The sequence below is a fragment of the Pseudophryne corroboree genome, chromosome 5, assembly GCF_028390025.1.
Source record: "Pseudophryne corroboree isolate aPseCor3 chromosome 5, aPseCor3.hap2, whole genome shotgun sequence".
Taxonomy (NCBI): Eukaryota; Metazoa; Chordata; class Amphibia; order Anura; family Myobatrachidae; genus Pseudophryne; species Pseudophryne corroboree.
In genome coordinates, this window is record NC_086448.1 from 732,408,619 (window position 1) to 732,432,658 (window position 24,040).

The following is a 24,040-nucleotide window of genomic DNA, read 5'->3' on the forward strand; positions in this document are numbered from 1 at the left end:
CGGTGATAAAACTTAATTTAGTATTGGTAAATGAAAGTCTTCAATTTCACGACTGTTGTCTGGATGGGAATCATTGAATTTGTCCACCTGGCCAGCAATTACTTTTACATAACATTCAATGTGAATTCTATATAACAGAATGCAGAAATGGGATTTACTAAGTGGAATGGACTATGGGATCCATGTACTTAGGGGAGATAATGGGGCCAAGTAAAAAAGGCAGAAAACATCCCTGTACAAATCAAGAGCTAAGAGAAGGCTAGAGTATCATGCTGCCATAGGCACATAGTATCATACAGTATGGCAGCACTAAGTGACCCAGCTATTACTAAGAAGAGAGATCACTTACCGTCAACTGTCTTCTCCGGCGTCCAGCATATCTACCTCCAGCAGAGAGAAGAGTTGAATTCTGTCCATCCTTTTTTATTTTATACAAAAAATATTTTCTAAACACATTGTAGACATATTTTCAAGCTGCATATATGCATTAGGGTTAATAGTATCATTCCGATGCCTCTTCTGTTGTGTCTGGCCTTATGGTTTCAGGGTCTGAGATAAAAAATGCTTTATGTGCAGATGAAATGATGCTCTTTTGTAGCATACTACTACCTGGCTTCCTGCTCTGCGGGTCCCTTTCAGCACCATATAAATAATGGAAAATAATATCATAACCTAGACTGGTATTGAGAAAAATGGCTAGGGGTCCAACTGCATGGAGCCCCCCTTACATAGTTGGGCTATGAGAGGCAAGGCTAGTGCCCCTATAGCAGTAAAACCTATAGCCTGGGGTCTCCATGCCATAATGACAACCAACCCTAGCCTTTTCAGTATGGGGCTGAATTCGCATCCCCCATGAAAAACCATCCCTGGTGTGGTGCATGGTGGGTATGACCATTAATGTAAAAAAAGGCTACATTTTAATTGTGGGTTACAAAACACATTTCATTGCATGTGCTTTATCAGGGGTGTGAATAAATTCATCCGATGAAACGCATTGTGTCCTACCCCGTTGATGTTGTTTTGGTGTTCCTGATATTATTCAGCTGATTGGTCAATTTTTCAGAGATTCTCTCCATTATACCAGCGATAATTCTGTTTTTAACTTTCCTGTAAGCAGCATGTTGACCTACTGTGGTTTTGTTTCATTTTGCACTGATATTCTTAACAGAAATCAGAACTATCATCAAACAATTATAAAGTAAGTACTTGATGATACACTATAATTTAATTCAGAGTAATGTATATACAATTTCTGGCAGGAGTTATTGTCCTGAATAGGCAATATTACACTATACAGTATATATGCTCGAATTACACCTTAGTCCAGAGGTTCTGAAACGCGGCCCTCAAGGCTCCCCAACAGTCCAGGCTTTAGGTATATCCATGCATCAGCACAGATGGTTAAATCAAATTGACTGAGGTGCTAATTAAATCACCTGAGTACAAGCATGGATAAACTTACAACTTGGACCGTTGGGGTGCCTTGAGGACCGTGTCTGAGAACCTCTGCCTTAGACCAAAATATCATTTTTCAGAAGATAGATTTAGAAGGGAAATATTGCCTTAATCTACTTGGAGAATGTAGCAAGTTTCAGTCATTATAGTCAGAAATGTTTTCAATGCTTCTATGTAACAAGATGATAATCTGTCAGCATGAATCACAAATCTATCAATTAGACAGTAAGGAGGCTAATGATGGGAACCTATGCATTTCCCTTTGGGGTACTGTTTAAAAATAGATGAAGATTTCCTAGTAAAAAGTAGAAACATAATCAATACAATGATTAATGGGGTTGGTTTTGCACAAACATCTGGGCAATTAAGTGAGCTATTTAGAATATATCCCTTCCTACAAGTTCTGTTTTTTTTATAACTTGCTTCACAGGCTCTCTGTACATTTCATAATAGTACTTTAAGATTGTTTTAATGAACACAGTTAAACATGGGGTCTCTTTCCAATTAAGGTCACATAGTAAATATTTAAGCTACCTTAAGTAACCCTCCTCTTTGCTGATTGTAAGAAGGTTTATGTTATGTACAGTAGGTCAGGTAAAACCGGATACCCCCTGATGTGGTTTGCTGAATTATTCACAATATTGGCTGGGTGCTTCTGTAATTGCCCAATTATTCACAAATCTTTTTTTTTTTTTAGGAAAAAATACCATTACTTAAAAATATATTTTAAGACTTAACAGATTTTTTTTTTGTATACGTTTTCTCCTATCTTTTAGATAGATAATCTGTGTTCAAAAAGAGGTATTTAAAAATAAATTGCACTTAATTAAAAACGACTAAGATCAGGATATTTATGAACCTTGCCAAAATGCTCTCTGTATACTGTAGGTATAATATTAATCCACAGGAAATTGTGAGTCTTAGGTAATTCCATGTTTGATAGGCCTCAAAGTAGAATAGCAATCCTTCATCTTTTATTTTTAAACCTTACAATTTATTGTTTTTATGAGTTCTACAGAAAACATTTTATATATAATTCAAACATGACAGAAATGTTATAATTATTTAGCAAATCAGTAGCCCATCTTTATGTCATATCAGGGAACATACAGCACTATCCATTGTAAGTACACGAGTGTACATGTGTGAGCTGCAGACTGACCACTGCACTTACACTGCGCTGTCATAACAGCCACCTCAGGATAGCCTGAGGAAGAAGGCATAGCGGCTCAGAAACGCGTAACGTGAAGTGAAGAAGCATCTTAATGTATTTGAGATTGAATCTTTTTTTTATATTTATGTTTTATTTATATTTATACATTTTATGCATTTTTTAGTCTATTTTATGTTCTCTTTAATACAATTTTATCCATCTGTAAGTGGGTGTTTAATAATAAATGTATATTTTTATAAATTTAGCTAATGTTATTATTCATCACATACAGTATAACAATAGGTTTAATTTATTGTTTGCATCAATTGTGTCCTTTAAAAGCCATGTATCAAGAGAGCAATCTAGTATCTTATTTTCTTGATGTCCATTTCTCATTTCATACTAGCAGTATACTGTATATCACATTAATAAATAGGTACTATTCTTCTAATTTAAAGACAGTTAACGGACATCAGGATTGACAAATGAATGTCCAAGGCCCATTAAATATCGGTACAAGGTCAGTGCAAACAATGTCAGCATATAAAGGTCACCCTACTGTACTTGGCAATCTTAAGTTGCAGTATTCTTCATCTTTCTCTTTTTGGGATGACATAAATAATACATAAAACAAATTAGCTGAAAGACAGATGGTTGACATTATACCTGATCATTTGTTGTTATCACAACCACCATTGTTAATACAGTGGTGCAAGTTTTCCCAAAGTGTATTTATGACACCCACAAAGTGAGTGTAATTCTGCCAATCGGCAGTATTCCAAACAGGGGGCCTAACTCAGAAATACCCGCTAATACATGTGCAGCTCATGCACTCGCAGCTGCGTCCTGTATGCAGTGGATGTGTAAAAACATGCTAATGCTGTATCCATCTGGAAATAGACCATCATATCATCATGCGGTGATGCTCACAGATCTTCCGATTATCCACCATCTGAATAACCCCTATGATCATACAGAAAGGCAGTGGGAACTGAGATTCTTGATGCCATGTATCTGCAGGATATTGCACATACAGGCAGAGACTAGGGATGGCCATTGACTATCGATGATTTGAAATCATCGATGGTCTGTGACTGATGGTAACTACTTTTACCATCGATGGGGGAGAACCAGATGGTTTCCCGCCATCGATGATAAAGAGCTATCAAATATTTTTTTGTTTTCTCTCTAGGGTGTCCAGACACACAGTATAGCTCCGCCCCCGACACCCATGAATCCACGCCCCCGGGCTCTGATTGGCCCGCTTCCTGCTCAATACTAAAATAATGGTGATCATCGATGGTTCCCTTACAGATGGTTGCCCACCATCGAGATTATCCACTGATGGTACCATTGATGGAAAACCCACCAATGCCATCCGTAGCGGAGACACACCCCAAAAACAAGACATGTCTTTGTTTTTGCTGCCAATGCTCGTAATCGTCCCCAAATGATCCCTGACTGTCAATCACTTTGCAAATAAATCCTCACTGTGAGCAACATTGCAAATGTACCTTGGCGCGTGTAACAGTGCAACTGCGATGCATGCCCAGTCGGCTGATAATCGCTCAACTGCATTATCGTTGGCACTGCCTACATCTCTGAATCAGGCCAGTGTACACAATTGTGTTTTCTTTTTGTAATGTTTGCTCTCCACTTGAGATAACACAAAGGAGGAATCTGATCCCAAATACCCTAATATTGGGGCTTGACAAGAGCATTGAAATACCCCATTTATCCAACAGACTTTATCCAGGAGCATAGCTGCAGGGCTCCAGTACCTGTCTGCATAACTTCCTCTGCTGGGGCAGGTCTACATTGCAAAAACCCTTTTTCACCATTTGTTTCAGTAATACCTGCTTCAGCTTTACACTAGGGATGATCATTGAGAGGTCGCCACTGAATTGTTGCAGCGCTGCCACCATACAGTAGCTACATGTCTTGCAATGTGACCATCATTACATAAACAATGGTTTAAACCAGGCCTGGCCAAACTGTGGCTCTCCAGCTGCTGTAAAACTTCAAGTACCATCATGTCTTGCCACAGTTTTGCTATTAGGAAATGCTAAAACTGTGGCAGGGAATGCTAAGATGTGTAGTTTCACATCATCTGGAGAGCCACAGGTTGGCCAGGCCTGGTTTAAACCATCGATGGTGCACAGCGCAACACTGCTGATGGGTCAGTGTTTCTCCTTCTGGAAAAAAGGGTGGCATTTAAAAGAATCATGTGATGGTGGCTAGCATCACTATCTCGGGGCAGCACTGTGGCACACTGATTAGCTGCTCCTGGGTTCAGTTCATACAAGGTTTAGACTGTGTGGAGTTTGTATGTTATCCATGTGTTAACGTGGTTTCTGCCCACAATCTAAAAACAAAAAAGGAACACTAGTGTGTGTGTGTGTGTACATGGCCATCCCTACTTCACATGCACTAAAGTGGAACTTAATTAAAACAGGCGTAAAAACCCTCACCCAAAATGTATTTAAGTAATAAATAAATCAGGCTGGTGGAGGGGGGAGTACCTTGCTGTAAAACCAATGTGTTTTGGAGAGCAAGTGTTATACGCTGCCTCAATGACCTCTGGGGCAATTTCTAAATTATACCCACTGAGAAAACAATGTGTTCTATAGCTTATGGTGCTTATGACATGTGAAGGAAAAATTAGTTTTTATGTGCCAGCAAATGATCCACATAAAGTCTCCTGTGATATGGAACAATGTTTTCTCTGGCAGGGTCCACAGGTTATCCACAGGATAACAATGGGATATGATGAAGCGACAGCGGATTTGCACCAATCGGTCAAAGCTTTTCCAGCCTCCCAGCATGCAACGGGCCCGTCCATATATCCCCACCTCCTGGTTTAGGCAAATCAGTTTTTTGTTTGGTGTGGCAGGAGCCGGACAGTGGTCAGAGGGCTGCTGGTTTTTAGTAGCCCTAAGCTTTCTTATTTTATTTTTATAGTCTTACTATGTTTTCTTAAGTGATCTTCCTAAACAGCGTCTTATACGTACCTTAGAAAGAGTTACTCCAACAACTCTCCACCGGGTCACGACAACGCTTACCCACGAGTACAGTGCTGTTTCGGCGGGCGTCTGTGTTGGATATACTAGCAGGTCCAGCAGACGTTACCAGGCTGTGGCCGGAGCACGGGGAGAAGGTAAGGCATCAGTTCCGCTTAGTAGGGGAATACGGACACAGCCGCACTGTTTTGGGAGGAGACTACCAAACAGTCGCTGACGCGGCTGCCACCCCGGGTGCACCTGCGCTAGGCCTTAGTGATCAGAGGCTCCAGGAATAATATGAGGCCGCGATCCCTAGGGTTAATGTCAGCTCTCCTGATCGCCCCTCCTCCCAGTTCATGACCAGTTTCCTCTGAGTCTCCCGCCATGAACTGTTTCCCGCTTCCGTCTCAGACGCTGTACACGAAGGGGACCCAGTCACAGAATAGGCGGCTGTGTGGCTGGTGCGTCTGTGTTCACTGAGCGTCTGTGTTCACTATAGGTTCATGGAGTGGCAGTGTACACTAGTAGCGTCTGGATCCACTCAGCGTTCGTTAACGTATTGATTGGTCCTGGAAGCGAGGTGAGTCTCCCTGTATCCCAATCTACTGAGTGCGGGTAATACAGCACTAAGTCTCTATCTACCCTTTTGAGTACGAATAGTTAGATAAGTGCCTATTGCATATGAGTCTGTATACGTTTACTGTTGTTTCTTTCGCAATGCGTCTGAATACGCTAGATCTGTTTAAACATGATGCAGTAATATGTTCTCCTACATACTTAAAATGTAGTTGCAATTGATGATGTGCTCATATTGCTTATTATACTAATGTATAACATGTGACTGACTGCTAGTGTGATTGCTGACTTTACTATATTTCTGTCAGTTTTGTTTATTCCGATCCTCAATGCTGGTGCATGGGTAGGGTCGGATTGTATGTCACTTTAAGAAGCTTAAAGTGATTACAGTCACAAATTGTGTAGTACACTGTGGAAGTGTTGATTATTTATCATGTCTTAGAGTGGCAAAGGTGAGGAAGGTACACTCACAACAACACCAACACTCATATCATGTTTGTCTTGCAAAGCTGTGTTATCCTCTCAGGATCTGGTTCAGGATGGTTTGTGTGTAAATTGTTTTAGCTTATACTGGGGGTTATTGAAAAATACAAGGCAGATTCAAGTGCAGATGGATCCACTTTGGGCTATGTTTGCACCGACTTTATCAAGTATAGCTGAACGGATAATTCCTCCAACTCCTGTAACAGGGATAGGTTACACTTTTAACCCTTACATGCAGCTTCCCACCTATGGTGTATCACTTCCAGCAGCAGCCTCTCAAAACAAACAAGCTGATAAGCCGGTGGTAAGTAAATCTTCACCCTCACAGGCTACACATGATTCAGATGAGGATTCATCGGAAGATGAAAGCTCAATTAATTCTACTTCGGTATACAAAGAGGAGGATGAAGGTCTCAGCTCAGTGGATATAGCGGAGTTAATTAAAGCTATTCTATCCTTAGATGATTCAGCAAAGTCTGTGTTAAAAACCAAGGCACCTGTGTTTAAACATCCCAAAAGAGTTAAGACTGAGTTTCCAGGGTCAGATCAGCTGACGGAAATCATGGAAGAGGCTTGGGCTACGCCCAATAAGAAGTTTAGAATTCCTAAGAAATGGCATTCCTATTGTCCTCTTCCAGTTGGGGATTGTTTAAAAAGAGAGGTGGCTCCTAAAGTAGATACGCATGTAATTCGATTAGTGCAAAAATCTACATTATATGATGTCACGGATAGGAGAGTGAATGGTTTTCTAAAAACCATTTTTTCCCTGTCTGGGGCAGTCATAAGGCCAGCCATGGCTTCAGCTTGGATGGCAAAGATAGTGGCTGCCTGGGCTGATGCATTGGAGGGGGATTTTTCAATAGCTTCTAGAGAGCAAAAATCCCATATACAGATGGGTCCTCCGTTATCTTGGCTGGCTGAGGCGATAGTCGCTATCGGGCATACACAGCGTGCCTGGGCGCAATGAGGTGCACCTAGTCATAGGGAGGCACGCCTAGTCGTAGGGAGGCGCACAGAGCGTTTGGCGTTACCTTTAAGTGTAATACCTGCGATCATCCACCAGATGTCGCTTATTAAAATCACCATTGTGCATGCGTGTGGTCTCCGTTAGTATGCAATACCGAACTACAACGTACAGTAAGAACTACTTTACTGGTGCGTCTCATTACACTACAATATGCTACAGTACTGTGTCATACAGTATATTACAGTGTACAGACACAATACAGTAGTACAGTATATAGACGCAAACGAATGTGATAAAGCCACAGTATAGTCCATTGACGCTAGGAATATGTGAGCGTCCAAGTCCCAAAGACAAATCAACACATAAAACCAGTAGTATATACAGACGCAAACGAACATGCTACAGGTACAGTGTGGTCTATTGATGTTAGGGATATGTTAGCATCCAAATCCCGTACCCATTACGGCATAATCAAAACCAATTGGCTTATGCATCTGTCATTCGGTGATGTGTCCGAGTGGTGAAGTGTGCCGCTTTCCATGCTTAGAATCCTGGGTTCGATTTCCAAAGTGCGAATGCATGTTAAATTTTTCCTGACACTATATTAATTTTTTTTTGTTTTGTTACTATTGTACTGTACTATACTTTCACACAAGTTTTACATAAAGCAGGGCAAAGCTGCAGGAGCTGTATTCTATAAAATACACAGCGGCTACGAGGATAAGGTTCTATGCACCATATGGTACACATACTATACAATTCTGTAGCAGGCCAGACTCGATTGAAATGGCTACCACCCGTGACCCCTTGCCTCGTGGTAGCCCTCAGCTATCAAACCAGCGACTGCATAGATTTTGCAAGTTACAGGGCAATGCTGAAGGAGCGTCACAATCCCCTAGCTAAAATACACAGGGGTGATAGGGATAAGCGAGCTCTATGCACATTACGATACACCAGACTCGATCGCATAGCAAGTTGACAAAATGGCTGAACGCTGCCGCCCGTGATCACCAGCCTTGTGGCACGCTCCCATTCCAATACTTTCACTGTTAATTTGGAGAGTCAAAAATCGCTACAAAGCCCTTTTTGGCAGGTACAGACCATAAAAAAAAGGTACTGTGCCTGCCAAAAAGGTACAGTTGGAGGGTACTGTATGCGATACACCACACTCGATCGCATAGCAAGTTGACAAATGGCTGCCGCCCATTATCTATCCCTTGCCCTGTGGAAGCCCTCAGCCATGGAGCGAGCGACGGCATACTGTAGGTTTTGCAGACTACAGGGCAATGCTGAAGGAGCGTCTCAATACCCTGGCTAAAATACACAGAGGCAATGAGGTTCCGTAGAGTGCTCAATTAATAAATATAGTATATACAGACTAGTAGGGGACTAGGACACTCATATTGCAAAACACCGCTAGCCCACGTCGCTGCATGGAAGATACGCAAGTTCATGTGTAAAAGTAATGCAAGCAGCGATCCCTTCCTATTGGTGTTCGTTTATGCCGTTAGGGGACTCAGATGCTCATATTGCAAAACACGGTATTTTCCACCGCCTCCCCCTACCCACATCCCCCTTCTCCCCTGGCAGCCTACACAGTTCATACAATAGACAGGAAGGGAGGTCAGGTTACAATAAATGTGCAACACAATACTACAGTATACTGTATATGAAAATCACATAGAGAACTGCAGTCGCGTTAATAGATGTGTAAATGGTACAGCAGCAGTGATCCCTTCTCATAAAGTACATCACAGATTCTCTATCGCCGATGATCTACACTATTGTGTTGCTCGAACAGTTAGTTGCATCAGAATACACTAATTTATATTTATTGGTATGTCTACAGGTGTTCATTACCGCTCTGTATTTTAGATAGCAGAATGAGTCGCTCCTGCAGATTTACCCTGATTTATGTGAAACCTGTGTGCACCCTACCATTGAATGTATTACAATGGATTACACAGAAGAAAAAAAAATTAATAAAGTGAATGTCAGGGAAAAAAAAATAGATTGGCACTTTGGGAATCGAACCCGGGACTCTCAACGTGGGAGGTGGGAGCCTTCACCGCTAGTCCAAGTCGCTGCATGGAAGATACACAAGTTCATGTGTAAAAGTAATGCAAGCAGCGATTCCTTCCCATTGGTGTTTGTTTATGCTGTTAGGGGACTCGGACGCTCATATTTGAAAACACGGTATTTAGTGCAATGTACATACTTTAAAGTCAATGAGCTACATTATTCCTTTCACACATTAGTTGCGTCTGCATACACAAGTGTTTTAACACTTTCGTTTGCGTCTATATAAACTTTTTTTTTTTTTACTCTCTCCGTCTGACCATTGGTCACCATCTGTGTGTACAGTATGCAGTACAGGACTGTATATTAACATTACAGTCGTCACTGACCATTTGCCAGAGCTTGTACTGTAGATCAGTGCGCCGCTATTCAAACTAAAATACTGGATTAGTGGAGCATTAGCCACCCAGTGGTGGAGATGTGTATTGCAAGCTGAGTATCTAGTCATGCCTCAACGCACCTGTCCGTGATTAAACTCAGAAACCTAAGCTATCGCCTAGGCGTGACTAAACCTCCGTCTAGGCACAGAAACAACCAAGATAACGTAGGACCCATCTGTAGCACATATAAAACAGGCTGCAATGTTCTTGGAAGAAGCAGCATTGGATATGGATACTATTGCCTCCAGGGCATCAGCTTCAACAATAGCTGCTCACAGAGCAGTTTGGCTACGTAGTGGAAAGCTGATTCAGAATCTAAGAAGGTTTTGGAAGTTTTGCCCTTTTCTGGAGATAATCTTTTTGGTAAAGAATTGACAGATATTCTGGAGTCAGAAGCAGACTCCAAGAAGTTCAAGTTTCCTTCCACATACAATTTCAAACCTAAAGTTCTGGCTTTTCTGCCCTTTCAGTCTCAAGGAAAAGCTAAAGGCAAAAGTGATGGCAAGCAGCCCCAATACAACAAGTCTTTTAAGACTAAAAAGCCTTGGGCTACCAGAGGACCGGTTGGAAAAACAGATAATAAGCCATCAGCCTGATGGTGCGGGCCTCCACCTGGGGGACCCCAGGGTGGAAGGCCGGAAAAGCTTTGACTGATTGGTGCAAATCTGCTGTTGCTTCATCATATCCCATTGTTATCCTGTGGATCCTGTGGACTTAGGAAAAATACCGTTATCAACGGTAAGTTCTTACCATAATGTATATTTTCCTGAGGTACTGAGCACCTATGTGGATGAAGTATACAATGTTCTTTATTTATTCAAATTAACTAAAAAGAATGGAGGGTACAAAGATAATGGGCACATGGCTATCCTCTCATTAAAGAAAAAAATGTATTCCTTGTAAAGTAATTCTGCTAATAAGGTAAGTCAGTGATGGAGGGAGTGATACGCAAACATGGGCTTTAGCGGAATTACCTTAATAGTCTTTTAAACTCTGATAATACTGCGAGCACTTACATGTCGTCACCCACCCAGTGATATATATATATATATATTGTTTATACCAAATGGCAACATTAAAAACATTAGTAAACATTTTAAGTGATCCATTTTTTCTTATGTGTCTAGCCAGGGATTGTACAACAACAATAATGAAACATTAAATATTAATCTGTGGTTTACTTATGACTCTGCTGTACGCATTACAGTGAAAGTGCAGTGAGCAACCGATCAGAAAGTGCTCGGAAAATGTGTTGCTATAGATGAGCAGTATCTGCATGGAAGGAAAACATTCATATACTTACCATGATGTTCAGAACATATGGAGAATAACAGTCCAAAACAATGAGTAGATTAGTGTTTGCATTAGTGGGTTCTAGACTTAAAATCTGATTCCGGCGATGTATGCTGAAATATTCTGGGCAATATCAGGCGCTTGAACAATATTGCAGCGTGTTGCCCCAAGATCAGTCGGATAATTTTCATGCATGATGAAAGAGTAGTTGATAAACGCCAGCACACAAAATGACCAAATGGCACTAGATTGGTACTAGAGCACATTATGACAGAGGGACCCATACTGCTGACTGCAGGTCTACAGTATTTGTTAGAAATTGACTAGCCCAATCTTGCAAAGCCTGGCACTGGTTTATGCTCGTTGTTCTTCTACATCAGTGTTTGCCAGCAACAGACTTTACTGCTGATGTTGGTAACTGATTTGTGTTGTGGGTGTGTATTATTAGACCTACACTAAAAAGGTCTACAGTCAATAGGTCTACCACTAATGGTAGACATGCATTAGGTCGACAGGGTCAAAAGGTTAACAGGGAGTAAAGGTCGACATAGAATGGGTAGACCGTCGGAAGGGTCGACAGGATCAAAAGGTCAACAGGGTCAAAAGGTCGCCATGGAAATGGTCGACACAAAAAAGGTAGGCACCATTTTATTTTTTTGGGGGTGGGGTGTTTTCTCACTTTTCTGCCACAAACAAGCCCCATTAGTGTACTGCATCCCCTCGCATGGGTCGCCTCGCTCACCATGCTTCGGTTACTATTCCCAATCATAGTCCACGTGGATGGTAAAGTATGAAAAAGTTGCATTTTTGCCCAAAAATCTTGTGTCTACCATATGTGTGTCGACCATTGTCATGTCGACCTTTTGACCCTGTCAACCTGTTGTACTGTCTACCTTTTATATATTGCCCCTGTCGACCTAATGCATGTCTACCATTAGTGGTAGACCTATTGACTGTAGATCTTTTTAGTGTAGATCTATAGTCTGGATACCACGTGTTGTGGGGAGGGGGAATTAGAACATAGGGATGGATGTATCATGCAGAAGTGGCCCATAGCAACCAATCAGGTAGCATTTATCAAGTACATTCTATTCTGATTGGTTACTATGGGCAACAGCAATACTGGTCCTCTTCTCCACTCACTTTTTCATACATCAACCTCATAGTTTCTTGTAACGTTACATTCTTATGCTGTCATCATCATCTGCAAGTGTCTTTTACACTAGCCCTAGGAGATGTGCATACTCTTACTCTACTATAACTTGCATAAGCATGCCCAATTCTTTCCAGGTGCATGGGTCCACAGGTGCACATTTAATTTTACTCTAAATATGGCATGTGGAGCTCAACACAACTCATTTCTATGTGCCACAAACAGATTTCTGTCCATCACTGAATAAGGTTCAATAAATTTGAGTAATAAGTTATGTCCACATACAGTTTTGCTCAAATACATAGCCCCATTTTATGTGCTACAGACTTTGCACCAAGTGTCCCGGTAGTGGCACTTTCCTAAAGTATGCATCTTATTCATATTACTGTATCACCAATGCGACAAAAGTACACTGAGTACTGGCACTGATAAACTTAGCACTGGCACACTTAGTACTGGTACACTGAATACTGGCACTGGTACACTGAGTACTGCACTGATACGCTGAGTACTGGCACTGATACAATGAGTACTGGTATACTGAGTACTGGCACTGATACACTGAGTACTGGCACACCGAGTACTGGTACACTGAATACTGGCACTGGTACACTGAGTACTGGCACTGATACAGAGTACTGGCACTGGCACACTGAGTACTGGCACTGATACACTGAGTACTGGTATAGTGAATACTGGCACACTGAGTACTGGCACTTATACACTGAGTACTGGTATACTGAATAATGGCACTGGTACACTGAGTACTGGTTCACCGAGTACTGGCACACTGAGTACTGGCACTGGCACACTTATTACTGACACTGGTGCACTGAGTACTGGCACACTGAGTACTGGCACTGGCGCACTGAGTACTGGCACACTGAGTACTGGCACTGGTGCCCTGAGTACTGGCACACTGATTACTGGCACTGGTGCACTGAGTACTGGTGCAGAGTACTGGCACACTGAGTACTGGCACTGGCGCACTGAGTACTGGCACTGGTGCACTGAGTACTGGCACTGAGTACTGGCACTGGTGCACTGAGTACTGGCACACTGAGTACTGGCACTGGCGCACTGAGTACTGGCACTGGTGCCCTGAGTACTGGCACACTGATTACTGGCACTGGTGCACTGAGTACTGGCACACTGAGTACTGGCACTGGTGCACTGAGTACTGGCACACTGAGTACTGGCACTGGCGCACTGAGTACTGGTACACTGAGTACTGGCACTGGCGCACTGAGTACTGGCACACTGAGTACTGGCACTGGTGCACCCAGTACTGGCACACTGAGTACTGGCACTGGTGCCCTGAGTACTGGCACACTGAGTACTGGCACTGGTGCCCTGAGTACTGGCGCACTGAGTACTGGCACAGAGTACTGGCAATGGTGCACTGAGTACTGGCACACCGAGTACTGGCACTGGTGCACTGAGTACTGGCGCACTGAGTACTGGCACACTGAGTACTGGCACTGGTGCCCTGAGTACTGGTGCACTGAGTACTGGCACTGGTTGGTGGGCTGGTATTTTTTTACCAAAAAGTATGCCAAGCACCTTTATTTTGCTCTATGTTAGATTGCAGAGTTTATTATAATTATTTTGATTAGCAGCGTGCTTGGTACAATAGAGTGTGCATCAGCATTACATTTTCTTTGTGAAACTACAAGTCTCAGCATGATAGCACCTCTAGTTATAGTTGTAATTCTGGTGTGCAGTCCAATATTTTCTATTACTTTTACCAGGGTCAAACATGCACACAAAACACCAATTATCATTAAAGTCTGCCAGCCCTCCTCCTGAAGCTGCACCTACCTCTTTGCTCTTGACCTGGCCTTTTCCAGCTCATCCTCCCACTAAGCTCTCACATACTGTAGTTTCCTCGTTCCTCTTGTTCCCTTCTTAACACTATCCTGTGACCTGTGCTCCTTGTCTCAGGCTCCAGGACCGTTCAGCAAATCTAATCCAGTATGCTCGCTCTTACCTTTGTGTACAGTCTCAGTGAGTGTTCAACTTCCTCCCCTCCCTGTGACTTACCACTATTTCACCTACAGGATACTGGGTTGCCCTTCCCTGTACCCAGTCTTTAATTTTATTGATAAGTACATTTACACTGTATTATACTTATGATATGTCAATTTACACTGTTAATATGTATATTCAGGTTGGTATTGTGTTACCGGCGGCCGGGATCCCGATAGACAGAAACGAAGCCCCTTGTAGGCTTGCTGGGCTCGCCATGCTGCGGGCTCGGTGGTAAAGTGTGCTCACAACAGGTTCTATTCCCTCTCTATGGGTGGCGTGGGTATAGTCCCTGTTACTCGGCATGCCGACTGTCTGGAATTTGAGCGGGTGGGATGTAGGGGTCGTAATGTGACCGACGGTCTCCTGACTGCCGGTCACGTAACTACATCCCGTGTGTTCATCTGTGGCACTACATATGTGTTGTGGTGCATTACAATCAAATAATAATGCAAAGGCAAAGATCTTGTCCGCTATTTATTTGCAGCTTTATTTGTATTTTTAATTACAACACAATAAAACAATGGTAATTACAGAAGATGCAATAGTATAAAAAGCCATTGACCCTTCCCTTAAGACACTTACAGCAGACAATAACTGCCCCACCCCAGCCAGCCCTCCTCAAGAGAAACACAAAATAAATATTAATAAATAGAAATGGATCACTGCACAGATTTATCACTTTGACTGCTGGAACGGAAAAAGAAATGATCCTGTAGCACAGGGGCTTGCAATCAAATTGTAGTGAGTAACAGTTCCGGCTGTTGAAACCTGTGCTAACATTTATTGATTTGTTTTTCTTTTCTTTTAGGAATGATGCAGTCAAAGAGATAAAGCATTGTAAACACATGTTTTTCATTGGAAAATAAAGTAAAGTCATGTTTTATGGTATACAATACATTAAAATAATTATAGTAATATTAATAATAAAAAAAAAAAAATATGCCCCCTTTACTTTGATTATAATTATTTGTTATGGGGTGTAGACAGCTTTCTGTCTTTTTTTTTTCTTTCTTAAAATAAATGTAACCTCTTTTTTTGTTCCTGTGCAATGACTTCAGGTATTAAAATACAACTTGTGTAAATAACATATTGTTTATGCATTGATTACAAATAACCAATGTATATAGTTAGTCTAAGCACTACAAACGTTTGCCCGGTTATATCTCACAGTCTTAATACACGTTAGCACCAATGATTCAGCTTTGCAATTGCACACAAACAAGTTGTGTTTGTCAATAAAAGCAAAATAGAATATTATATCTACCGGAGCCTACGTGACACAAAAATAAAACATATCTGATACAGGAAAGCTAATGTCAACAACATTTTAGTATAATGTAAATAACAGTGAAACTTTTCTTTCCATATTCTATATTGTATAGACCGTAACAATTTCTGTCCATTAAATATTGATCTTTTGTGATCTCCGTAGCTTTTTTTATTTAATTTTAAAGACTAAAAAATACTGTTTTTTATTTATTTATATATACGCTTCAGTCTGTGGGTTCTTTGTATTAATAAAGAAAAATGTATGTATTCACTCTGAAAATCCATATCAGTTTTATTAAGCGCCTATTCCACCCTAAGGGTCGGGATGTAGGTGTCTAGGATACATGCTACTGTATCTTTAATAAAATAAAATGTGGGAATGAGAAGATTGCACAGGATATAAACGTCACTGGACGGTTCCTTTTGTTTTTGGAAATAAGGTTACAGTACTTACACACTGGAGTTTGCAACGGGAGATAAATGTAAGCTTTCAAATGCGTTCACGTAATGAAATGGAACAAGAAGTGTTAAAAAGCACTGCATCGCAACGCAAGTTAAACGCATGTTATTTGGTACAACAAATTTTATCTTTACATCTGTTTACATAGGGCCTTATTCAGCTTGGCCCGCTAATGTGATGTGATCGCATTGGGATTGTTTTTAGCCGCATTGCGCAGGTCCCGATCTGTGCGTGGGCGTGCAGGCCAATGCAATCACATCGATGCAAATGCATCTGCCTGATTGACAGGCAGAGGCATTCACTGGCGGGCAGGGGTGGCGATGCACCATTGTGGCGGTGGCAGCGTTGTGTTGGGTGGGGTCACAAACAGGGGTTGGTTTCGGGGCGGCTGCATGATATCACACGTGGCCGCTGCGAACAGGAAAATGGCGGAAGGCCGACTGCCTTCGCAGCCAGGCTGTGCAGGCAGGGGGGCTTCACGTATTTAGCGTTGCGAACGCAGTTGAATTGCGACTGCATCGCTGGCTGCCATTAGCATGCTGGGTGGCCTTGCCCTGTGCTGGGCAGCCCCCAGCATGCGATCGCAAGCAATTGCAGTCTTGCTAAATTAGCAAAACTGCAACTGATGCTGAATAAGGTCCTTAAGCTTAACTTGCATTAGAAAAGGATCTTTAGAGTTTTAATACCAGTGTGTATGTAGCCTAACATTTATACTCATATATTCCCACTTTTCCAGGTATATCAGGAGACTGGTCCTAAGCAAGTGAACATTCCAAGATATATTCCAGTAGAGAATTGTGGGCCTATTGTATAACAATCTAGCACATAGGATCCCAATTGTAGATTCCTGTAAAGAAAGACCCCTAGTGATGTCATTTTTACCATGAGCTCCACTTCCATTTTACATAGCTAAATACATTAATTCTCTGTACTATTATCCCTGTTGCAACAAAATTGAAAAATAATTTGTATATTTCTGTATTTAAATTCACAATAATTCAATGGGGGCTTGGTAAGGAGAGTAGACAGAGCCATGCTTAGTTACATTGTGTGCAAATCTGAAACTGTTGGTTAAGTACTTCCCCTACTTTACTGTAATGTCTATGCAATTAGGTCAACAGTAGATTGCTCCAACACATAAAACCAAACATACAGTACCTAAAATAGTCACTATTGCTAGCATACATAAACTATACGGGATTCCTACTTTTAGGCCAACAATAAATGCATGGGTGTTTTAAGATAATTGTGGATTTGGAAACACCATTTTGAATTCTAAAACTTTATTGACATATTACTGCACAACATGTATGCAACTGTTTGCATTTTTAAAAACACAGTGTAAGACAGGGTGCAGGCCTCCTTCAGCTCTTAAGCTCTTGCTGAGCTACGGTATAAGTCCCAGTATTCTCTCAAAGCTACACTGTCCGCAAAGAACTATGGGTAACATGGTTCCTTAGCAGCAGCAACACTAATGGTTGTCAGTCTCTCGGAATTTGAAAACTAAATGGGTATCAAGCAGTATCATTGTCCCTATTGTGTAACCTTCCCCTTTTTATGCCAGTGTTGAGGCAGTGATACTATGTGCTATGTACGGTATGCTCACATAGGTTTGTGTACAAATCATACTAGGAAGCAATGTACATATTTTCTTTGAAAATTGCAGAACAGAAATGTTATAGAGAGGTGCAAGTCTGTACTCACAATGCATTTGTTACAACTCTACTACAGAAACGTCATTCTGGGAGTAAAAAAAGGAAATTATAATAACAACTCGCATTCTCCATACATCTTAGATAGCAGTTTCCCTTGTTAATTTGAGCTTAAGGTCAGAGGGCACAAACAGCGAGAATATTCTGCTTAACACAGCAAGCTTTGTATAAAAAGACATTGTTTAACTCAATAATGACAGTCAACAGGACACACTATAGGTTAAAGGCATACTGTTACAATAGAACAGTTTTTCCCCTACATGCTGACTTTCTGAAGAAAACAGATGACAGCACTGCGACTGCTTTCAATATTACCATCATTACATGTTCATAGCATAGTGCTGGTAAATGTATAGAGTAACACTGCAAAAAAACGTTTTTCTTTTTTGATTCCGGAGCAGTCAGCTGCTGACTTTTCTCCAGGTAAAAATTAACTACTGTAAAATGAAAGCCAAAGAACCGACTGTGCAGGTCTGACGGAAATGACAAGTGAGCTCTCCAGACGTAATACACTTTACAAGAAAACACTTTGGTGCTCACCCCTCTCTGTTACTGCTCCTAATGGGGTCAGGTCACTTCCTCACCCTTTGAGAACTACAGTGAACATGCAGTTTGAGGACATTATATTGCGGTACATGCAGTATTCAGATTCTCCTCTAGTGTCGACAGCGTAACGACCTGGATGTACTCATATAAGGCAATTTATGTTTTCGTGCAATATCGTTTGAACATACAGTAGACCCTTCTATAGAAGAAAAGCCAATCCATTGCCTACTGCAACCATTTCTGTCTTTGTTTTGCCTTTTTTTGGTTATAATGAACCTTAACTCACATTACATGTTCTCCGTTAGACCTCTGTTCAAAAAAAAAAAAACATATTTAGAAGCTGTTGAGTAATTATTTTATCAAAATACTGTGTACTGTAGATTTCAATTTGTCTGCACATTCATATTATTTAATGACAAGCAAGCAGAGTCCCTCAGAATCTGAAAACTGACACAACAGTCCTCAAAGGGTTACACAAACATAATACTCGTAGCAATTTTCCTCACAACATGACGGCCATTTTGCCGCAGCTCACTGATATCCGCTTCGGAGACATTTTGATTCCTGCCAGGCTTTCAAATGAGTCTTCCTGTCAGACCTGCTAAATGTCCCAGGCAGCTGAAAACAGCTTGATCTAATATAGTGATGGAAAATGAAAACAAACTAAAACAAGAAAAAAATAGTTTTTGTTCAGTATATTAATGACTATAAATGTGTTAAAACATTTTTGACAAAGCTCAGAAAAAGTTGTATAAAACACAAAATGAATGCATCATTAAGGCTGTTACTATATTGCAGATATTTTGGCCCCTTGTTTGTTGGAGAAAAAAGGCTGTCCGCATAGTCTCAAAGTCCCACGTAACTTTGTTCTCCCACAAGTTTCATTGTGGGCATCTATCCATAGCAGGCAGTGCATCAATCCTCTTTGGAAACAAAGCTGTTTTGGGTCTTCACACACTCCTGACGTTCATGATGGGTGATTCGCATGTTGAATTTGTTGCTTGTACTTTGCAGCACTTATCTTTGCAAAGAGGATCTGGAATATTTCCCAATTAAAAATATGAAAAAAATAAAAAATAAGAATTAATAAAAAAAAAAAGTCACTATTTCAGGAAAATATTTTTATTCGCCCTCTTCGTTGTTGCTCCTGGAAGCAAACTCCGCCTCCGGAGTGCTGAGGAAAGGCCTAAAACTGAATGACAAAGAAATACAAAAGAACTGGAGGATCAGCAGAAACTGTGTCTCATGGAAGCTCCCCAGATGATTGAATCCCCACTCAAGTGCAGGACGCAACACCTCTTGGGTTTGTAAAGAACAGCCGTATGACCCTGCCTCACAGATGCCTGTGTGTTGCTAGGCAACAGCATAATAGCTCTGATGGTGAATCTCAAGTAACCTCAAATTTGGATGAGAAGATTCCTACATCACACCCACTCTTGCATAGAGCGTTTACAGTACAGTATGTGTCGGGGTGTGCCTTTCCTTTTGAATTGAAACACAGTGTAAACCAAAACAAGGAGGCACAGGGCCAGGATACAGGGGATTACAATGGCTATGGCTTTCACAGTGCTGGCTGTGTTGTCCAGCTTCATGACAATGTCTACGTCATCTTGAGTACTGGTTCGGTCTTTGTCTCGGTCAACTGGACTGTCACATCCCATGAAATCTTTAAGGATAGACTGTGGGTATCCAGGTTCCACTCTGAGTTTCTGGTTGTGAAACTTCCAGTATTCTTTTCCTTTATAAAAGTAAGTGAAACCTGAAATCGAGAATTAAGAGAACATTTTAGAACGCAATATGTTAGGAGAGTATATGCTAAATAAAAAGCATCGGCCAAGTTGTTCATGGCTTTGGGTGCATGCATATTATCAATACGTGTTCTCAAACTGCATTCTGCTAAACTCGCAATGTTATTTAATACACGGGGGAGGGGGTGATTAGTGAAAAGAGATAAGATACTAACTAATCATCATCTAACTTTCATTAGACAGGCTGTGTTTGTAAAATGAGTTAGGAGCTGATTGACTGGTACTTTTGGTTCTATTTACTAAGCCTTGACGAGAAATAAAGTGGAGAGAGGTGAGGCACTGTACCAGCCAATCAGCTTCTAACTGCCATGTTACGGGCTGTTTTTGAAAAAATACACTTTTATGACCCAGGAACATAAAAGAAGACAGTGTGGACAGGAAAGTCATGATCACAGGAATTTTAGGTTGGTGCCTACCATTTTCTTTGTCAACAAAGGCTCCTTGAGGTGATTCTGGTATTCCTTTCCATATTGTAATTAACTTTGGATAGCCAGGATCCATGAATCTCATTTCTTCATTATATCTCCAGTACCTAAAATACAGTGAGATATGCATTAATACACATAAATACCCTAGAACAATCTGTAGTCACTCTGCGACTTTCCAGGCGCTGTTATAGTTTGACAAGAGTTAGAGAACAGAGATAAGAGTTAGAGAATAATAAATATTTGAAAGTGCCATAGTATCGTGATTATAGCTGTCAATCAGCCATATCTAATATACAGTTAATATTGGAATATAATTGAACATTGCAATTTATTTCATTAGACAAACAAGTATAGTTTTAGTTATTGTTTAGAAGGGATATTCATTATGTTTTGTATATTTCTGTGTTAGCTTAAGACCTCATAGCCTGGGCATCTGGGTGCCAATAAGGTGCCAAAGTGGTGTCTGCTGCATCACGCTCAAAAAATTAGGGCTCAGAGAGTTCTTTGGCGAGTCATAGCTATGTATGTAGAGGCACTTGCTGTGATTGTGTGGTCGTCTTTGGACTCTTAGAATTTGAAACACAGAAACATAGAATTTGACGGCAAATAAGAACCACTTGGTCCATGTGCCCTTTATTTACCATTTGATAGCCTCAACCCTATTTGATCCTTAGTTCTTTATAAGGATAGTCTTATGTTTATCCCAAGCAAGTTTAAAGTGCTTTACTGTCTTAGTCTCTACCACCTTTGACGGGAGGCCATACCACTTATTCACTACCCTTTCTGTGAAGTCATTTTTCCTTACATTTCTCCTGAACCTCCCTCCCTCCAGTCTCAGTGTATGTCCTCGTGTTCTAATACTTCTCTTCCTTTGAAGAATGTTTCCCTTCTGTACCTTGTTAAAACTATTGATATATTTGAAAGTTTCAATTGTGTCCCCCTTTTCTCTTCTCTGCTCCAAACTATATATGTTAAGATATTTTATATCCCTTTCACATCACAAAAATAACCCGGTATCGACCCGGCATATTGCCGGATCGACACGGGTCACTGTATGATGTGAAAGGGCCCATAGAGAATTTCAGGATCGCCTGACCCGGTAATTCAACCCGGGTAATAAGGAGGGTTATTCCCAGGTTCAATACTGGGTCAGTGGCAGTGTGAACGGGTTCGACCCGGGACCCGTTCACTACATAGGGAGAGGCGGCGTGGAGATGAGCTCATCTCCCAGAGCCGCCTCCGCCCTGCCGCCGGTATGGCAACCCGACCCTGCATATTGCCGGGTCGGTAAGCGTGCTGTTAGAGACCAATGCTGGATCCCAACTAGGACGGTCATGTTTCTAATTTCCAGGTGGGATCCAGCATTGGAGATGTGAAAGGGGTATTAGGCTGATATTCAATTACCCACGGTAAGCTGGCAGCATCAAGGATTTTTTTACCCATGGTAAGCAGACAGCTTTGGGGATTTTTTTACCCGTTGTCAGCTGGCAGCATCGGGATTTTTAGCACCAGCCTCCGGCTGGCAAAAGAAAATCCCCAATGCCTCAGGAGTTATCGGATCTCGTAGAGCTGATGAAAAGGAATCCGTGAAAAGTTCACAGAGGGCATATTGCCGGGTAATGCTGCCTGTCTAAACCAGACCAGGAAGGACCCATGTACAAATCCCGGATGCGACTCGGCAATAGCTGTCTGAAAGCGGTATCAGAGACTCAGTTGCACATATATATACAAGTGTCACATATCAAATCAATCAGCACAGTCTCCTCCTCGTGGCCCTAGTCGCATTGCATTGTGACTAAAATGCGTTTTCAGCAAAAAAGACACCTGACGCTAGAAGATTCTCACAGTGCCAAGAAGGGTTACAATTTGATGGCAGATAAGAAACACTTGGCCCATCTAGTCTGCCCCTTTTTTTACCATATTTTTTATCTCAAACCTTATTTGATCCTAATTTCTTTGTAAGGATATCCTTATGTCTTTCCAATGCGTGTTTAAATAGCTCTACTGTCTTAGCCTCTACCACCTCTGATGGAACGCTATTCCACTGCCCACTACCCTTTCTGTGAAGTCATTTTTCCGCAAATTAATTTTTCCTCCAATCTCCCCTGAACCTCCCTCCCTCCAGTCTCAGTGCTGGTCCTCGTATCCTGTTGCTTCTCTTCATTTGAAGAATGTTTCCCTGCTGGACTCTGTTAAATCCCATGATTTATTTGAATGTTTCTATCATGTCCCCCCTTTCCCCTCTCTGCTCCAAACTAATAGAAACATAGAGGGCTGATGGCGAGACGGCAGTACAGATGATTGAGAACACATCTGTATACTCTGTAACGCATGCACAGTTAAAACACTCGCTCAACTGCATGAACATCAGCATTGCATGAAGATTGCGTTTGGCTCTAAGTCAGGCCTTTGTGTCTACAGTCTGCATTCTTATGGCAACAAGTGCAGCCTACTACTGTATATGACTGCCCCCGAGGGTGATAGGTGTTAGGTGCACTTTAATGAAACACATTACATGTGGACTACAACAGCTTATCCACAGATTGTATTTAACCAAATCAATGCATTGATATTATCTCTGCTAAAAGACGCATGTCTCTTGGGAACAGGCTATCACATTGGCTGAAAGGGATCCATCATTCCTTCAAGCTGGGACTCTGATGAGCTGAATTATTCTTCACAGCCTCCTTTGCTGCTGCATACTATTTATGGAAAGTGCGTGATTGCTGAGTATGATAATTAGAACTAGAGAATAATTATCTTCATCATAATGACTCTTCAAAATGAATCAACAACTACATAGATAGCTACTTCATATGCCAATAAATGCTTATTACTTTAGATGGAAACTAAATCAAGACATCTGGGTGATGCATGGAACAACTTGATTTAATGAAGAGATTTAATATTATCCTGTCCCATATGTCTGCCTTGGATTGCACTATAAAATATCATACCACACACAGAGATGTGCCGGACAGGTTTTGTTATATACAGGGTTACATATGTCCGTGCTTAGCCCAACGTTATAATCTTCTGCCTAAACTGGGCAGCTGGGAGGGATGGGGAGGAGAATTAGTAAACTGCTTTTACATACAGTAAATAGTGGTTGACAACTGTCCTAATTGTCATTGGCAGTATCAGCCTTTACATTTTTGTCATAAGAAATATACTATATTATAATTCTATTTATTTTAAATATTAAAACATGAACGGTTGGGGGTCCTTGAGAACCAAATTTGGGA

The 24,040-nt window shown here is 41.3% G+C and overlaps 1 protein-coding gene across 2 annotated transcripts in view; it reads right to left on the minus strand.

The window, feature by feature from the left end:
* Positions 1–15,033: 15,033 nt before the first annotated feature.
* MMP16 (matrix metallopeptidase 16) overlaps positions 15,034–24,040 on the minus strand; it is a 363,579-nt gene continuing 354,572 nt past the window's right edge. For both annotated transcript variants that reach the window (XM_063924066.1, XM_063924065.1), the window contains 2 exons: positions 20,784–20,899; positions 15,034–20,318 (listed from right to left, as the gene is read on the minus strand). In XM_063924066.1, coding sequence (XP_063780136.1) covers positions 19,984–20,318; positions 20,784–20,899 — 451 coding nt within the window. In that variant the 3' untranslated portion in view covers positions 15,034–19,983. The remainder of the gene's footprint in view (positions 20,319–20,783; positions 20,900–24,040) is intronic.